The sequence below is a fragment of the Moschus berezovskii genome, chromosome 1 (assembly GCF_049115385.1).
Source record: "Moschus berezovskii isolate FMDL1 chromosome 1, NW_MosBer_1.0, whole genome shotgun sequence".
In the NCBI taxonomy this organism is placed as follows: Eukaryota; Metazoa; Chordata; class Mammalia; order Artiodactyla; family Moschidae; genus Moschus; species Moschus berezovskii.
In genome coordinates, this window is record NC_142460.1 from 116,888,313 (window position 1) to 116,904,080 (window position 15,768).

Sequence of the window (15,768 nt, forward strand, 5' to 3'; positions counted from 1 at the left end):
AATGTGTGAACAAAGATATATACACAAGGCTATTCAATGTATATTATTTATGACATTAAGAACTCTCAGTGTCTCTGGAGAAATTTCTCATTAGGAAAAATATTAAATGGGGATCTAGTAAAATTATGCAGCCATTTGAAAAATGGCATAAATTTATATTTATTAATGACCAAGAAATATTCAAAGAAAGAAACATAATACTATGGATAATGAATAATATCATTATTGTAAATGGAAGGATAAAGACATAGATACGTGATTGATCAATAGAAAGCTAGGTAAGATGGAGATATCCACACCAATATCTAACATTTAAGAATGGTCATTTTTAAATAATGGAATTTTGAATTGTTTTCTTTTCATAATATCTTAATTATCTAAATTTTTAACAATTTAGTAAAGTTATTTTCATTATCTGTGGCAAAGGACCAATTCTCTTCAGTTTTGTCCCAATTTGTTTGCAGACTGATATTTTAATAAACTGAGTAAAAAAAAAATTACTAGAAAAAATAAGGGAAATATGACACAAAAATACAAAGCTAGCAAAGAGAGATAAGAAAGCCTTCTTAAGTGAAAAATGCAAAGAATAGAGGGAAAATAATAGAATGGGAAAGACTAGATATCTTCAAGAAAATTAAGAGATACCAAAGGAAACTTTCATGCAAAGATGGGCACAATAATGGACAGAAACAGCAAAAATCTACAGAAGCAGAAGAGATTAAGAAGAGGTGGCAAGAATACACAGAAGAACTGTACAAAAAAGATCTGAAAGACTTGGATAATCACGATGGTGTGGTCTCTCACCAAAAGCCAGATATCCTGGAGTGTGAAATCAAGTGGGCCTTAGGAAGCATCAACACAAACAAAGCTAGTGGAGGTGGTGAAATTCAAGCTGAGCTATTTCTAACCCTGAAAAATGATGCTGTTAAAGTGCTGCACTCAATATGCCAGCAAATATGGAAAACTCAGCAACGACCACGGGACTGGAAAAGGTCAGTTTTCATTCCAAGTCCAAAGAAGGGCAATGCCAAAGAATATCCTAACTACCTTATAACTGCACTCGTTTCACATGCTAGCAAGATAATGCTCAAAATTCTTCAAGTTAGTCTTCAACAGTATGTGAACCAAGAACTTCCAGATGAACAAGCTGTATTTAGGAGAGAAGGGAACCCTCTTACACTGTTGGTGGGAATGCAAACTAGTACAGCCACTATGGAGAACAGTGTGGAGATTCCTCAAAAAACTGGAAATAGAACTGCCATATGATCCAGCAATTGCACTCCTGGGCATACACACTGAGGAAACCAGAATTGAAAGAGACACATGTACTCCAATGTTCATTGCAGCACTGTTTATAATAGCCAGGACATGGAAGCAACCTAGATGTCCATCTGCAGAAAAATGGATAAGAAAGCTTTGGTACATATACACAATGGAGTATTATTCAGCCATTAAAAAGAATGAATTTGAATCAGTTCTAATGAGGTGGATGAAACTGGAGCCTATTATACAGAGTGAAGTGAGCCAGAAAGAAAAACACCAATACCGTATACTAACGCATATATATGGAATTTAGAAAGATGCAAATGATAACCCTGTATATGAGACAGCAAAAGAGACACAGATGTATAGAACAGTCTTTGGGACTCTGTGGGAGAGGGTGAGGGAGGGATGATTTGGGAGAATGACATTGAAACATGTATGTTGTAATATGTGAAATGAATCACCAGTTCAGGGTCGATGCATGTTACAGGATGCTCGGGGCTGGTGTGTGGGGATGACCCAGAGGGAGGATAAAAGGAGGAGGGATGTGGGAGGGGGGTTCAGAAGGGGGAACTCATGTACACCCGGGGCGGATTCATGTCAATGTATGGCAAAACCAACTAATATAATATTGTAAAATTAAAAAAAGAAAAAGCAGAGGAATCAGACATCAAATTACCAACATTGTTTGGATCACAGTAAACAACAAGAAAATTCCAGAAAAACTTCATTGACTAAATGAAATCCTTTGTCTGTGAGGGTCACAACAAACTGTGGAAAATACTTGAAGAGATGAGAATATCAGACCACCTTACCTGCCTCATGAGAAACCTGTATGCAGGTCAAGAAGCAACAGTTAGAACTGGACATGGAACAGTGGATTGGTTCAAAATTGGGAAAGGAGCATGTCAAAGCTGTACATTGTCACCCTGCTTATTTAACTTATATGCAGAGTACACCACGCCAAATGCTGGGTTGGATGAATAACAAGCTGGAATCTAGATTGCCAGGAGAAATAACAACCTCAGATATGCAGATAATACCACTCTAATGGAAGGAAAGTTATGACCAACTTAGATAGCATATTAAAAAGCAGAGACATTACTTTGCCAACCAAGGTCCGTCTAGTCAAGGCTATGGTTTTTCCAATGGTCATGTACAGAGAAAGCTGACTGCCAAAGAATTGATGCTTTTGAACTGTGGTGTTGGAGAAGACTCTTGAGAGTCCCTGGGACTGCAAGGAGATCCAACCAGTCCATTCTAAAGGAGATCAGTCCTGGGTGTTCACTGGAAGGACTGATGCTAAAGCTGAAACTCCAATACTTTGGCCACCTCAAGTGAAGAGTTGAGGAAAAGACTCACTGGAAAAGACTCTGATGCTGGGAGGGATTGGGGGCAGGAGAAGAAGGGGACGACAGAGAATGAGATGGCTGGATGGCATCACTGACTCAATGGAGGTGTGTTTGAGTGAACTCCAGGAGTTGGTGATGGACAGGGAGGCCTGGTGTGCTGTGATTCATGGGATCACAAAGAGTCGGACACGACTGAGCGACTGGACTGAACTGAACTGAACTGAATGGCAGAAGGTGAAGAGGAACTAAATAAATTTCACCTCTTGATGAAGGTGAAAGAGGAGAGTGACAAAGCTGGCTTAAAATTCAACATTTGGAAAACTAAGATCATAGCATCCGGTCCCATCACTTCATGGCAAACAGATGAGGAAAAAATGGTAACAATAGCATATTTTATTTTCTTGGGCTTGAAAATCACTGCCAACAGTGACTGCAGCCATGAAATTAAAAGACATTTGCTCCTTGGTGAAAAGATATGACCAACCTAGACAGCGTATCAAAAAGCAGAGACATCACTTTGCCAACAAAGTTTCGTATAGTCAGAGCTATGTTTTTTTCAGTAGTCACGTGTGGATGTGAGAGTTGGACTAAAAAGAAGACTGTGTCCCAAAGAACTGATACTTTCCAACTGTGCTGGAAAAGATTCTTGAGAGTCGCTTAGACTGCAAGGAGGTCCAAACAGTCCATTCTAAAGGAAATCAGTCCTGAATAGTCATTGGAAGGACTGATGCTGAAGCTGAAACTCCTATACTTTGGCCACCTGTTGCAAAGAACTGACCCATTGGAAAAGACCCTGATGCTGCGAAAGTTTGAAGGCAGGAGGAGAAGGGGACAACAGAGGATGAAATGATTGGATGGTATCACTGACAGAATGTACATGAGTTTGAGCAGACTCTGGGAGCTAGGGAAGGATAGGGAAACTTGAAGTGCTGCAGTCCATGAGGTTGCAAAGAGTCAGACATGACTTAGTGAGTGAACAACAGCAGTTTTATTATAATTCAACAGATACAATATTCCTCTATCAAAGTACTGTGAAAGTTTCTAAATGCTTGTTCTCTGTTTTTGTGCATCAGTAGCTCATGAAGTGTCACCATGTAGCACTGACATCATGATTAAACACACAGACTCCAGGGCCAGACATCTAGTTGTAGATTCAAATTACTAACATTGTAACCTGAGAAGATTACACTCCAAACTTCAGTTTCCTCATCTATAAAATGAGTTATGAAAGATATGCACTGAATATTTGTCCCTCCAAAATGCATTTGTTGAAATCTAATCCCATATGTGATGGTATTTGAAGGTGAGGACTTTGGGAAGTGATTACGTGTCTTGAAGGTGGAGCCCTCTTGAAGAGGATTTGTTCCCTTATAAAAGAGGACCCCCCCCCAAAAAAAAATAAGGAGACTCTCAGTGAGCTCTCTTGTTCTCTTTCTGCTATAAACATTATTCATGTATGGATTTCTCTGTGAAATAAAGTCTTCATTTCTCTGGGATAAGTGCCCAATGTGTACTTGTTGAGTTGTACAGTAGTCACATGTTTAGTTTATTAAGCAACTGCCATACTGTTTTCATCACTGGCTGAACCATTTTACATTCCCATCAGCAAAGTGTGAGTGATCCAACTCACCGTTTTGATGTTATTACTAGTTTTTAGCCAATCTACTAGGTGATATCTCACTGTAGTTTTAAATTACATTTCTCTGATGGCTTATGATGTCAAAAGTAAACATGTTGAACATCTTTTTATGAGCCTATTTACCATGGGCGTGTCCTCTTCAGAGAAAACTCTGCTCATGTCTTTGCTCACTTTCCAACTGGATTCTTTTTTTTTTACTGTTGAATAATCAGTGATTTGCAGGCAATTGAGCAAAATATGTTGTAAGATGGAGTATTTTATATATATGTTGACTACATTCGATTGGTTAATGATGTTGTGCAAATCATCAGGATCTTTGCTGACTTACTTTCTAATATTGCTATCACTTACTGAGAGTAAGAATATTGAAATATTCAACTGTAATTATAACATGAGTAATGTTTTAGATTTTAATTAAAAACATAAAAATAACTATATAAAAAGATGGGGCTATTATACACAACTATAATTTATTATAAAAATATGAAAATTATGTCAGGAAATATGCAAGAAATTAATGGCAATTAGACTTGGCAATAGAGTTATGTGTAACTTACTCTCCATCTTTTTTTTATTCTTTTGATAATTTCCTGAACAATTGAAAAACTTAAAAAAATTTCCAATTGAATGAGGTATAGTGTAATTTGTAGATAATTAATAGCTAAAATAATGCCTCATTTTTAAAGATTTATTGTTCTTTCCTAGATCTGCAAGGATCACTCAAAATTATGTCCCAGGAGTATGGTGGGAAAACAGTCATCATACAATATTCTATTAAGTGAGAATCTATTAGCAATATCAATCTTATTAATGATGATACTAATTAAAGAAAAATGTGTGGTTGTATTTTTAAGAATGGGACCCACAACATAATATTTAATCTTGGTTTTGTCTGCTATTATTGGGCTTTCTGTTATTTTTATCGGTGTTTTTAAACAAACTGAAATTCCATTGTGCCACAATTTCTGAAAATAGGTTTGATATTTATTTCTTAAAACAACTTTGAAATACCTTAGAAAAAGGTTTTATCACTTTTTATAAACTTTTAATAACATTTTATAACTCTGAAGTATTATCAGGCTATTTTCAGAAAACTATCAAATATATTTTATAAAGTATATATTTTTTATTAAAATTTTAGCCTGTGATTTTAATTTACTACTGAAATTTACTATTAAATTTTGAAATTTTAATATCCAGTTTCTCATCAAAACAACAACTATTCCCATAAGAGTTTTTACTTCATTTTCCCTAAAAAATTATGCTTTTAACTTGTCCATGCTTCCCTTTAAAACAAAAATTTAACACCTAATTTTTGTTTTCTAATTCAAAGTCTTCTCATTAATTTACTATATTAGGTAGCTTAAAACTTTTTATTACCTTATTTCCATGACTTTTTTCACAAAAAGCTAGAGTGTATAGCTTTAGACAAATACAACTTGATATAATCACCCTTCCTGCATGCAAATAAATACATCTCACATTAAAGTCTTTAATCTTCTAGAGGATTCACTTGTTAGTCTTCACAAATGACTACCTGAAATTTTAAAATTCAGCAAAATATCTGAAATGTCCTTTATAATCCTGATACCAGTACTTTGTCTATATTTCCTGTATTTCTACCTTTAACATCAACATATTTGTAACAATTTGCCTTACTGAAAAGCTTATTTCAAAAACACATCACTCTGGCAAACAAATAGGGTAACCTTTGATAAAATCAGAAAGTTCTCTATCTTACAGTACTTGATTGATAAATCACGATCACCACATATATACAGGCTGTGTGTTTTTCCATTTTAATGTGAACTGAAAAATTATTATTGTCTTTCCTTGCTTACAGTTTGGTTTCATAAAGTATACACTCTGGAGCATTAAGATTGATCATTTTATTCCTTTTTTTGGCCTTGAAACTCATAGAAGTAGAGACTATAGCAAACATTAGATCAGGCACTTATTTTTCACTTTCTTTCAATGTTCACAGACAAAGTCTTAATGTTATTAAACTTGAAGGTCAGCTTCCTCTTGCCATGTAGAATCTGAATGTCCTTGTGGAGGTTACTCCTCTAATGGCCATTGTATTCATCCCACAAAAAGTATGCCTGAGAAAGGAGCTCTATCTGCTCTCCAAAGAGGAGGAAGGGACGAAGGACATGTACAACGTGGGGCTTGTTTCTTTTATGTTTAAGATTTTAAACAAACAGGCTTCTCTGTCCCTGGAATTCTCCAGGCAAGAATACTGGAGTGGGTAGCCATTCCCTTCTCCAGGGGATCTTTCTGACCAAGGGATCGAACCTAGGTCTCCTGTATTGCAGGTGAATTCTCTGCTGTCTGAGCCACCAGGGAAGCCTAAGATTTTATGTGAAAAAAATCCATGAGATTTGAGCATTTAAGATTTGGGGGAAATATGCTGATTTAATTTAAAGGATAAAACTACTCAAGAAATACTAAAATTTTAATACAATGATATGCTAACAAATAGAAAGTGAAGAGGAACTAAAAAGCCTATTGATGAAAGTGAAAGAGGAGAGTGAAAAGATTGGCTTGAAGCTCAACATTCAGAAAACAAAGATCATGGCATCTGGTCCCATCACTTATGGGAAATAGATGGGGAAAGAGTGGAAGCAGTGTCAGACTTTATTTTTGGGGGCTCCAAAATCACTGCAGATGTAGTGATTGCAGCCCATGAAATTAAAAGATGCTTACTCCTTGGAAGGAAAGTTATGACCAACCTAGATAGCATATTAAAAAGCAGAGACATTACTTTGCCAACCAAGGTCCGTCTAGTCAAGGCTATGGTTTTTCCCGTGGTCATGTATGGATGTGAGAGTTGGACTGTAAAGAAAGCTGATTGCCAAAGAATTGATGCTTTTGAACTGTGGTGTTGGAGAAGACTCTTGAGAGTCCCTTGGACTGCAAGGAGATCCAACAAGTCCATTCTAAAGGAGATCAGTCCTGGGTGTACATTGGAAGGATTGATGCTGAAGCTGAAACTCTAATTCTTTGGCCACCTCATGCGAAGAGTTGACTCACTGGAAAAGACTCTGATGCTGGAAGGGATTGGGGGCAGGAGGAGAAGGGGACGATAGAGAATCAGATGGCTGGATGGCATCACCAACTTGATGGACATGAGTTTGAGTGAACTCCAGGAGTTGGTGATGGACAGGGAGGCCTGGCGTGCTGTGATTCATGGGGTCACAAAGAGTTGGACATGACTGAGCAACTGAACTGAATGTCATTTACAAATACTTTGTATCTTCCATAAAAGTCTTTTTTCCATAAAAGTCTTTTTTCCCCCACCTTGCCAAATAATTGAGAAATGTATTCTGAGAGTCCTCATAAGAACATGGATAGAAGTTGACTCTTTTCTGAAGGGCAATTAGAGGGTGAAAACCCTTTATGTCTGATTATGTGTACATAGTTGTACGGGAAAATGAATACTAGATTATAAACAGCTCTCATAATTAATAAGAAAAAGATTAACACATCAATGGAAATAGGCAAGGAATACAAAAACAGGAATTTACACAGAACTAAAATTGCCAAAATTTATTAAAAAGACCTATTAAATAAAACCAATTTAATTAGACCAAATTAAAATTTAATGGTAGTATTTTTGGTCTGACAATTACTGCTGCTACTGCTAAGTCGCCTCAGTCGTGTCCGACTCTGTGCGACCCCATAGCCCATGATGCTCCCCCGTCCCTGGGATTCTCCAGGCAAAAACCCTGGAGTAGGTTGCCATTTCCTTCAATGCATGAAAGTGAAAAGTGAAAGTGAAGATGCTCAGTCGTGTCCGACTCTTGGCAACCCCATGGACTGTAGCCTACCAGGCTCCTCCATCCATGGGATTTCCCAGGCAAGAGTACTGGAGTGGGTTGCCATTGCCTTCTAGAGTTACACTATTACAATCATTGATCATATATTGAGCTATACATTTTACTAGTAATTAATAAATATTTATTGACTGAATGTATGTAGTAAAAAATTTCTCCCATCAAATTGGAAAAGACTTTTAAAAATGATATGAATTATCATAGTTGACAAAATATCCTGGTAGTACCAGGTAACTATCAATTCAAACGAAGGATGTAAGACATCTAGATTTTCCTTCAGCTTATAGTTGTTGGATAAAATTAAGAAGAGAAACACATTTTAGAACAGAATAAACCTATTCTCAACCTATTTGCACTTTAAAAAATAGACAATAATATTAATGTAAATGGCAAGGCAACCTCAATCTATAAAAGAAAATTAGTTTAAATAACATTTCTTAAAAAATCAGGATTTAGAATATAAGAAATCTTACATGGAAATATACACAAATAGGTGCTAATCCCCAAATAGCACTATCCCTGGTGAGAAAAGCATACAGGAGATAAAAGTAGCAAATAGCAATAGCAAAAATATAAAAATAGCAAAGAAGCGGAATAAGGTCTGAGGAGATCTATCCTGGGTGTTCATTGGAAGGACTGATGCTAAAGCTGAAACCCCAATACTTTGGCCACCTCATGCGACGAGTTGACTCACTGGAAAAGAGTCTGATGCTAGGAGGGATTGGGGGTGGGAGGAGACGGGGACGACAGAGAATGAGATGGCTGGATGGCATCACCGACTCGATGGACATGAGTTTGAGTGAACTCCAGGAGTTGGTGATGGACAGGGAGGCCTGGCGTGCTATGATTCATGGGGTCGCAAAGAGTCCGACACGACTGAGCGACTGAACTGAACTGAACTGAAGGTTACTAAGTGGTAGTGGAGCCTCTCCTCCCCCATCAGCCTTGATTCCAAGGAACAGTAGAAAACTCTAAGGGGGAAAAAAAGTACCTATCTATCCTTGTCATATTATTGATACTTCTTAATGTTTGGGGTTCTCTCCCCAAAATTAATTATTTTCTTCCTCTACAGTTTATCTATGGTGCCCAGAAACCATTGACTTCCTGGAATTTTTATTAAGAATTCCACATTCCTGCCATATTTTTCAGATACTGTGGCCTCTGCCAATAAATTCTAATAAATTTTTACTTCTTTTCTTTCAATAACATCCTAGAGAATATGATTCAGACTCAAATTAATCACCAATCATGTTAATGGCTCCTAGGAGTTTACTTCCGATACCCCTTATTATATTAAATCAAACTTGATAGTGTGCTAGATTATTGCTTAGCTGGGTTTTCATAAAAGCACTGGTGTTTAATATGATTTATACCTGGTTTTCTGTTAATATCTTTGCTTATTGTGTGCTTTATTTTTAAAACAGACATTATTAGCTAATGGCATCCCTTTAAAATATATCATACTTTTAAAATATTTTACAGGAAGCATTTTATAATAAAATGTGTTACTTATAGTCACTTAATAGTGAACAGGAATACTTTATTTAATTTACAATCAAAATGTTAATATTTTACTTGTTTAGAAAAGTATGTGTATATATTATGTTTTGTTTATTTAAAAGATCAATTATTTGTCAAGATGATTAGAAAATTCAAAGCATTGTATTTTTTTTTTTTTCTTTTAAAGCTTTGCAGCAAAGGGGCAGTTCTTGGAAAACCATTTGAAGCATCTGCTGAAGATATAGCTAGTGTGGCAAGTTTCATTGAGACAAAGCTTGTTGCATGCTATCTGCGAATGAGGAAACCCGACCTTGCCCTGAATCATGCGCACAGGTAAAAGGAAGGGTTAATAACTGCAAGTAGTACTATCCATGCAAGCAGAGGGTGTGATGTGAGCTTGTAGGATTAACTTAGATTCCATTGAAATGTAATCACAAAACTAAAACCATCTCTTTACTACTTGATTTATGTTAAGCTAGACAATCATAGAGATCACAAAGCCATCTCAAAACCTAAGTGAAAGTCACTCAGTCGTGTCTGACCCTTTGTGACCCCAAGGACTATACAGTCCACGGAATTCTCCAGGCCAGAATACTGGAGTGGGTAGCCTTTCCCTTCTCCAGGGGATCTTCCCAATCCAGTGATCGAAGCCAGGTCTTCTGCATTACAAGCAGATTCTTTACCAACTGAGCCACAAGGGAAGCCCCAGGGAAGAAATAAACCCATAATTAACAATCATAAAGCAGGACAAAATAAAAAGACAGGCAACTGCTGTAGCAAATGACTGCAGGAAGAAAGGAGGGATCGAATAAGGTTAAGCAAGGGGTGAGAAGGATGAGAAAGATTTCCAAAACTGACTGAGATACAAAGAATGGTAAAAAGAAATTCCAGCTATGAACCATGAGCAAAGACACCAAAGCTTATGGCTTATTTTGTGATAACATAACTGATTCAAAGGATGTTATGAAGGGGCAAGTGTGACAGCTGTCCCAAGGTATGAATCACCTTTCTATCATTGTCCTTAAAGATTTCTTTTATATATTTCCATCCTCTTCAGAACTCTGTATTAGCTTTTGGTTTCCTAGAATCCTCAAGGTTGCCCAGCCCTATCTTTTTTCCTATAAAAATGCCCTCTCCTATGTCTTGTTCCCTCAAGGTCTTGATTTTATCATGGGTAATATTCAGTTTAATCTAAAGATAAAGTGATTATGTTACATCTTTTAAATAGCTCTTTTCTTAGAATTATGATGCCTCTATACCTCCCTGACTGATTTAGAGCAATTTACCTAAAACTTTAGTCTTGTTCATTCTCTGATTTCATACATCCTGGATTTCTTTTGGACACAAATAACAAAACTAATATCATAGCATATTAAAAAGCAGAGACATTACTTTGCCAACAAAGGTCTGTCTAGTCAAAGCTATGGTTTTTCCAGTGGTCATGTATGGATGTGAGAGTTGGACTGTAAAGAAAGCTGAGCGCTGAAGAACTGATGCTTTTGCACTGTTGTTCTGGAGAAGACTCTTGAGAGTCCCTTGGACTGCAAGGAGATCCAACCAGTCCATTCTAAAGGAGATCAGTCCTGGGTGTTCATTGGAAGGACTGATGCTAAAGCTGAAACTCCAACACTTTGGCCACCTCATGCAAAGAGTTGACTCACTGGAAAAGACTCTGATGCTGGGAAGGATTGGGGGTGGGAGGAGAAGGGGACGACAGAGGATGAGATGGCTGGATGACATCACCGACTCGATGGACATGAGTTTGAGTGAACTCCGGGAGTTGATGATGGACAGGGAGGCCTGGTGTGCTGTGATTCATGTGGTCTCAAAGAGTCGGACATGACTGAGCAACTGAACTGAACTGAACTGAATATCAACATGAAAACATAATGCCTTCCCTATTAATAACCAGTAGGAAACATAACCATCAGTTATATTAAGACTCATTATGTGAGCAGGAGATCTGCCAACATGCTAAAACTCATTTATCACTCTATATGTACAATGATATAGAAGTTCCATCAGATATTCTTAACACTTCTGTGGAGACCTCAAACTTATAGGCTTAAGTTTGACATCAAGGACCTGGTGACAACAAAATCACTTTGAAATTTCTAAGATAACCTGATGGAAAGAAAGTTTTTGCTTTAAATAAACTGCAGAACCTAAACACAGATTCTCTTTGATACCAAAGAAAATTTGACTCTATATTGTTGTAGCCACGTGTTCTGGGAAACAAACTCACTCAGAAGGACAATGCAGATAGTGAAGTGAAGTTTATTACACCAGTGGGCCCAAGACAGTGTCTTCTCTTAGCCAAGGACCCCGACCAACATTTGTGAAAATCTTTTATACCCCATGTGTATGTGTCTGAACTCACCACTCCAAATTCCTTGAGACTTATATAAACCAAGGAAAATACAATCCCAATAACCCCATCATTCATGTGCTATGTGCTCATGTGCTCAAACAGTTAAACAGTTAGCCAATAATCAATAAGCCCGAGGTTACACTCTGATAGATACAGAAAAATTTATGGCCTGTCTGGAGGAAGGGGTGATCAGTGTATGTTTTCTCTTAGGCGATGAGTAACCTAGATACGATTTTTAAGGTTCCCCTGTCCGGAGGGGATCTTATCCTTCTGTTGTCAGTTTTATAGGCACTAAACACAAAGTTCAGAGTTCATAGGAAAGGTGGCTGAGCATGATCAGCATGAACAGGCCTAAGATGGAGTCCAGGCCCTATGAATTCCTTCTTCAATATTTTCTGGAAACACCTTATGCAACCATAGTTTCCAAACCCAATATCAGGACATGTGGTTACACTGAAAGAATTTTACTTCATTTTCATTTGAAAGGGCCAATATTGGAAATGTAATGTATACTTTAGTATGTCAAAATATTGGAATTTCTGAGCCACTTGGGTGACTTGTAAGCACAATACAATATTTGAAATTGGGAATAGCCCAGAAAATCTATAGGCATACATAAACAATGATGAATTGAGATGCACCTGAAAGTAATTATTTATCACCTTGTCCATGGTTTTCACTACACATATGAAGTGCCATCAACATTGCCTACATAGTAATCAAACTATCTCCTGGATATTAGAATGGTTTGGTGTATTTTAAAATCATTTTTATAATTAAAAAAAAATTCTAAATGGCATGATTATGCAAAAATTCAATTCAGTGTTATAAAAATAACTTAATGAACATTAATCAAAATAGTACTATAAGAAACAATAAAATGCTATGGTTCCTAAGGATGCAAGGATTAGTTTCAATAGGTTCACAATTTAGACTTTGAAACTTTTGTTTTAAAACTAAGAGTGCCCTTTCAAGCCCTTGAAAATTACTGAGGGGAGGGTATACAATATAAAGATGAAAAGTAAAATGATCTTCCCTATTATGCTAGGATTAACTTCTGTATCCTTTTCATTCTATCGTAAAATAATTTTTGCTTCTGTTTCTAAGTGGAACATTAACTAAGAAATGGAAATCAATAAAGGTTAAACAGTGAATTCATACAATTAATTATGCACTAAGTGAAATAAATCATTTTTCTAGGCTTGTCACATTGCAGAACTACAGAGATCAGTGCATATGATTCTAATATTAAAATGTTTTTAAAGATCTCGGATTTTTAAAATAGAATCTGAAACATAAATATATTTCTCAAAATAAATAATTAGGATATTCATTCTATAAATAGCTTATAACCATTAGTTATACACTGAATGCAGAATCTTTCTTTTGTATTATTACCACACTGTGATGGTTGATACTAATCATGGATCAAAATTAAAATATTCCCTTTTTGCATTTATTTGCATTCCTGAAGCATCCTTTCTTTAATTTTATGTAAATTGTGAGGCCTACTGCATATCTTTAGAGTTGTTAATACAGAAATTAGCTTGAAAACCATCATGTAGTTTTGCTTTTGATAAAAATAAGTGCATATTGTTTTGTCATGTAGAAGACTACAAGAACCATAACTGTATGGTTTTAGGTTCAACAAAGATACATTTTGAAATTAATTAGCTGAGTATTGCCATTTAAAATACTCTAATAAGTAATACAAAGGCTTTGAAAAAAAAGTTCAGTCATGTCCAACCCTTTGTGACCTCAGGGACTGTAGCTTGCCATGTTCCTCTGTCCATGGGATTTCCCAGGCAAGAACTAAAGCAGGTTACCATTCCCTTCTCCAGGTGATCTTTTCCACCAGGGATTAAACCCTGGTCTCCTTCACTGCAGGCAGATTCGTTTACCGTCTGAGACACAGGGAAGACAACAAAGGCTTTAGAAACAACTATTAGCAAGTTTGTCTTTTTTAAATAACATATCCAAAGCAGCATATTTGGATGTCATTTTTTTTTAACTTCAAACCAAAGTAATGCCTACCCTCACCAGTCGAACATATCCACTCTGTGCTCACTTCATCAAATTATTGTCATTGTTTGTCAGTGGTGTCTTGATCATTCCTGAGACTGATTTCTAATTACTGCAATCTTATCAAGAGGAGAGTGAAAAGGTTGGCTTGAAGCTCAACATTCAGAAAACAAAGATCATGGCATCTGGTCCCATCACTTCATGGGAAATAGATGGAAAAACAGTGGAAACCATGTCAGACTTTATTTTTTTGGGCTCCAAAATCACTGCAGATGCTGATTGTAGCCATGAAATTAAAAGACGCTTACTCCTTGGAAGGAAAGTTATGACCAACCTTGATAATACATTAAAAAGCAGAGACATTACTTTGCCAACCAAGGTCTGTCTAGTCAAGGCTATGGTTTTTCCCGTGGTCATGTATGAATGTGAGAGTTGGACTGTGAAGAAAGCTGATCACTGAAGAATTGATGCTTTTGAACTGTGGTGTTGGAGAAGACTCTTGAGAGTCCCTTGTACCGAAAGGAGATCCAACCAGTCCATTCTAAGGGAGATCGACCCTGGGTGTTCATTGGAGGAACTGATGCTGAAGCTGAAGCTGCAATACTTTGGCCACCTCATGCGACGAGTTGACTCACTGGAAAAGACTCTGATGCTGGGAAAGGTTGGGGGCAGGAGGAGAAGGGGACGACAGAGAATGAAATGGCTGGATGGCATCATCGACTCTGTGGACATGAGTTTGAGTGAGCTCCGGGAGTTGGTGATGGACAGGGAGGCCTGGCGTGCTATGATTCATGGGGTCGTGGAGAGTCGGACCCGACTGAGCGACTGAACTGAACTGAAGTGAACTATCAAGAAGGAAATCCTGCTATAACTCTTTCTTCTCATATAATTATATGTTGATATGCATAATTCTAAAGATTCTAATAATACATATCACCATTTTTGCCTATTTCCCATCTTTATTTAGATTGATGTTTATGCTGTAGAATTTTTTCTTTTTTGGCCTTTTTTAAAAATTAACATTTTTTTATTGGAGGATAACTGCTTTACAGAATTTTATTGTTTTCTGTCAAACCTCAATATGAATCAGCCATAGGTGTACATATATCTCATCCCTTTTGAACTTCTCCCCCATCTCCCTCCCCATCCCACCCTTCTAGGTTGATACAGAGCCCCTGTTTGAGTTTCCTAAGCCATACTATGCTGCAGAATTTTGATGCCACTAGGTAGCAGGCAAGATGAAGTCTAAAATAGCAAATATGAAGAAAGAAGCCTCTTTTCAAAATTGTTTTATAACGCTCTCATCTACGTTCATTCATTCAACAAATATTTATTGAATGCTAAACAAGAGCCTGTGCTAGGCAGTGGGGTAGCAGTTCTAAACAGGAATTGTGTTGTTTGTACACATTAGAAGAGGTAGCAAAGTTTAAAAAACAAATATTAATAAATATGAGAAAAAAATGTGATAAATGCGACAAAGGTAGTAAATATAATCTCACATTGCAGAAGCAGCATCATTTATTAAATCAGATTCATGGAGTCTGAATCTGACTGCCCAGGTTTTAAATCTGATTCCCCCACTCACCAGTTCATCTGAGTTTAATTCTCTATAAAATTGGGTTATAATAACTGTACCTACTTCACAAATACCACCTCACAAGGTTTTGTGAAAATTAAACAGAAACCCATGGATTCTTTATTCCAGCCATAACAGAGTTACTGGTATAAAAGGACCTGCCTTCCTGCTATGCTGCTGCTGCTGCTAAGTCACTTCAGTCGTGTCCA

General features: G+C 36.9%; 1 protein-coding gene across 1 annotated transcript in view; it reads left to right on the forward strand.

The window, feature by feature from the left end:
* The window catches only part of SPATA16 (spermatogenesis associated 16), a 266,115-nt gene that overhangs the window by 39,816 nt on the left and 210,531 nt on the right, over window positions 1-15,768 (forward strand). The window contains exon 2 of the mRNA XM_088842623.1: window positions 9,778-9,923. Coding sequence (XP_088698749.1) covers window positions 9,778-9,923 — 146 coding nt within the window. The remainder of the gene's footprint in view (window positions 1-9,777; window positions 9,924-15,768) is intronic.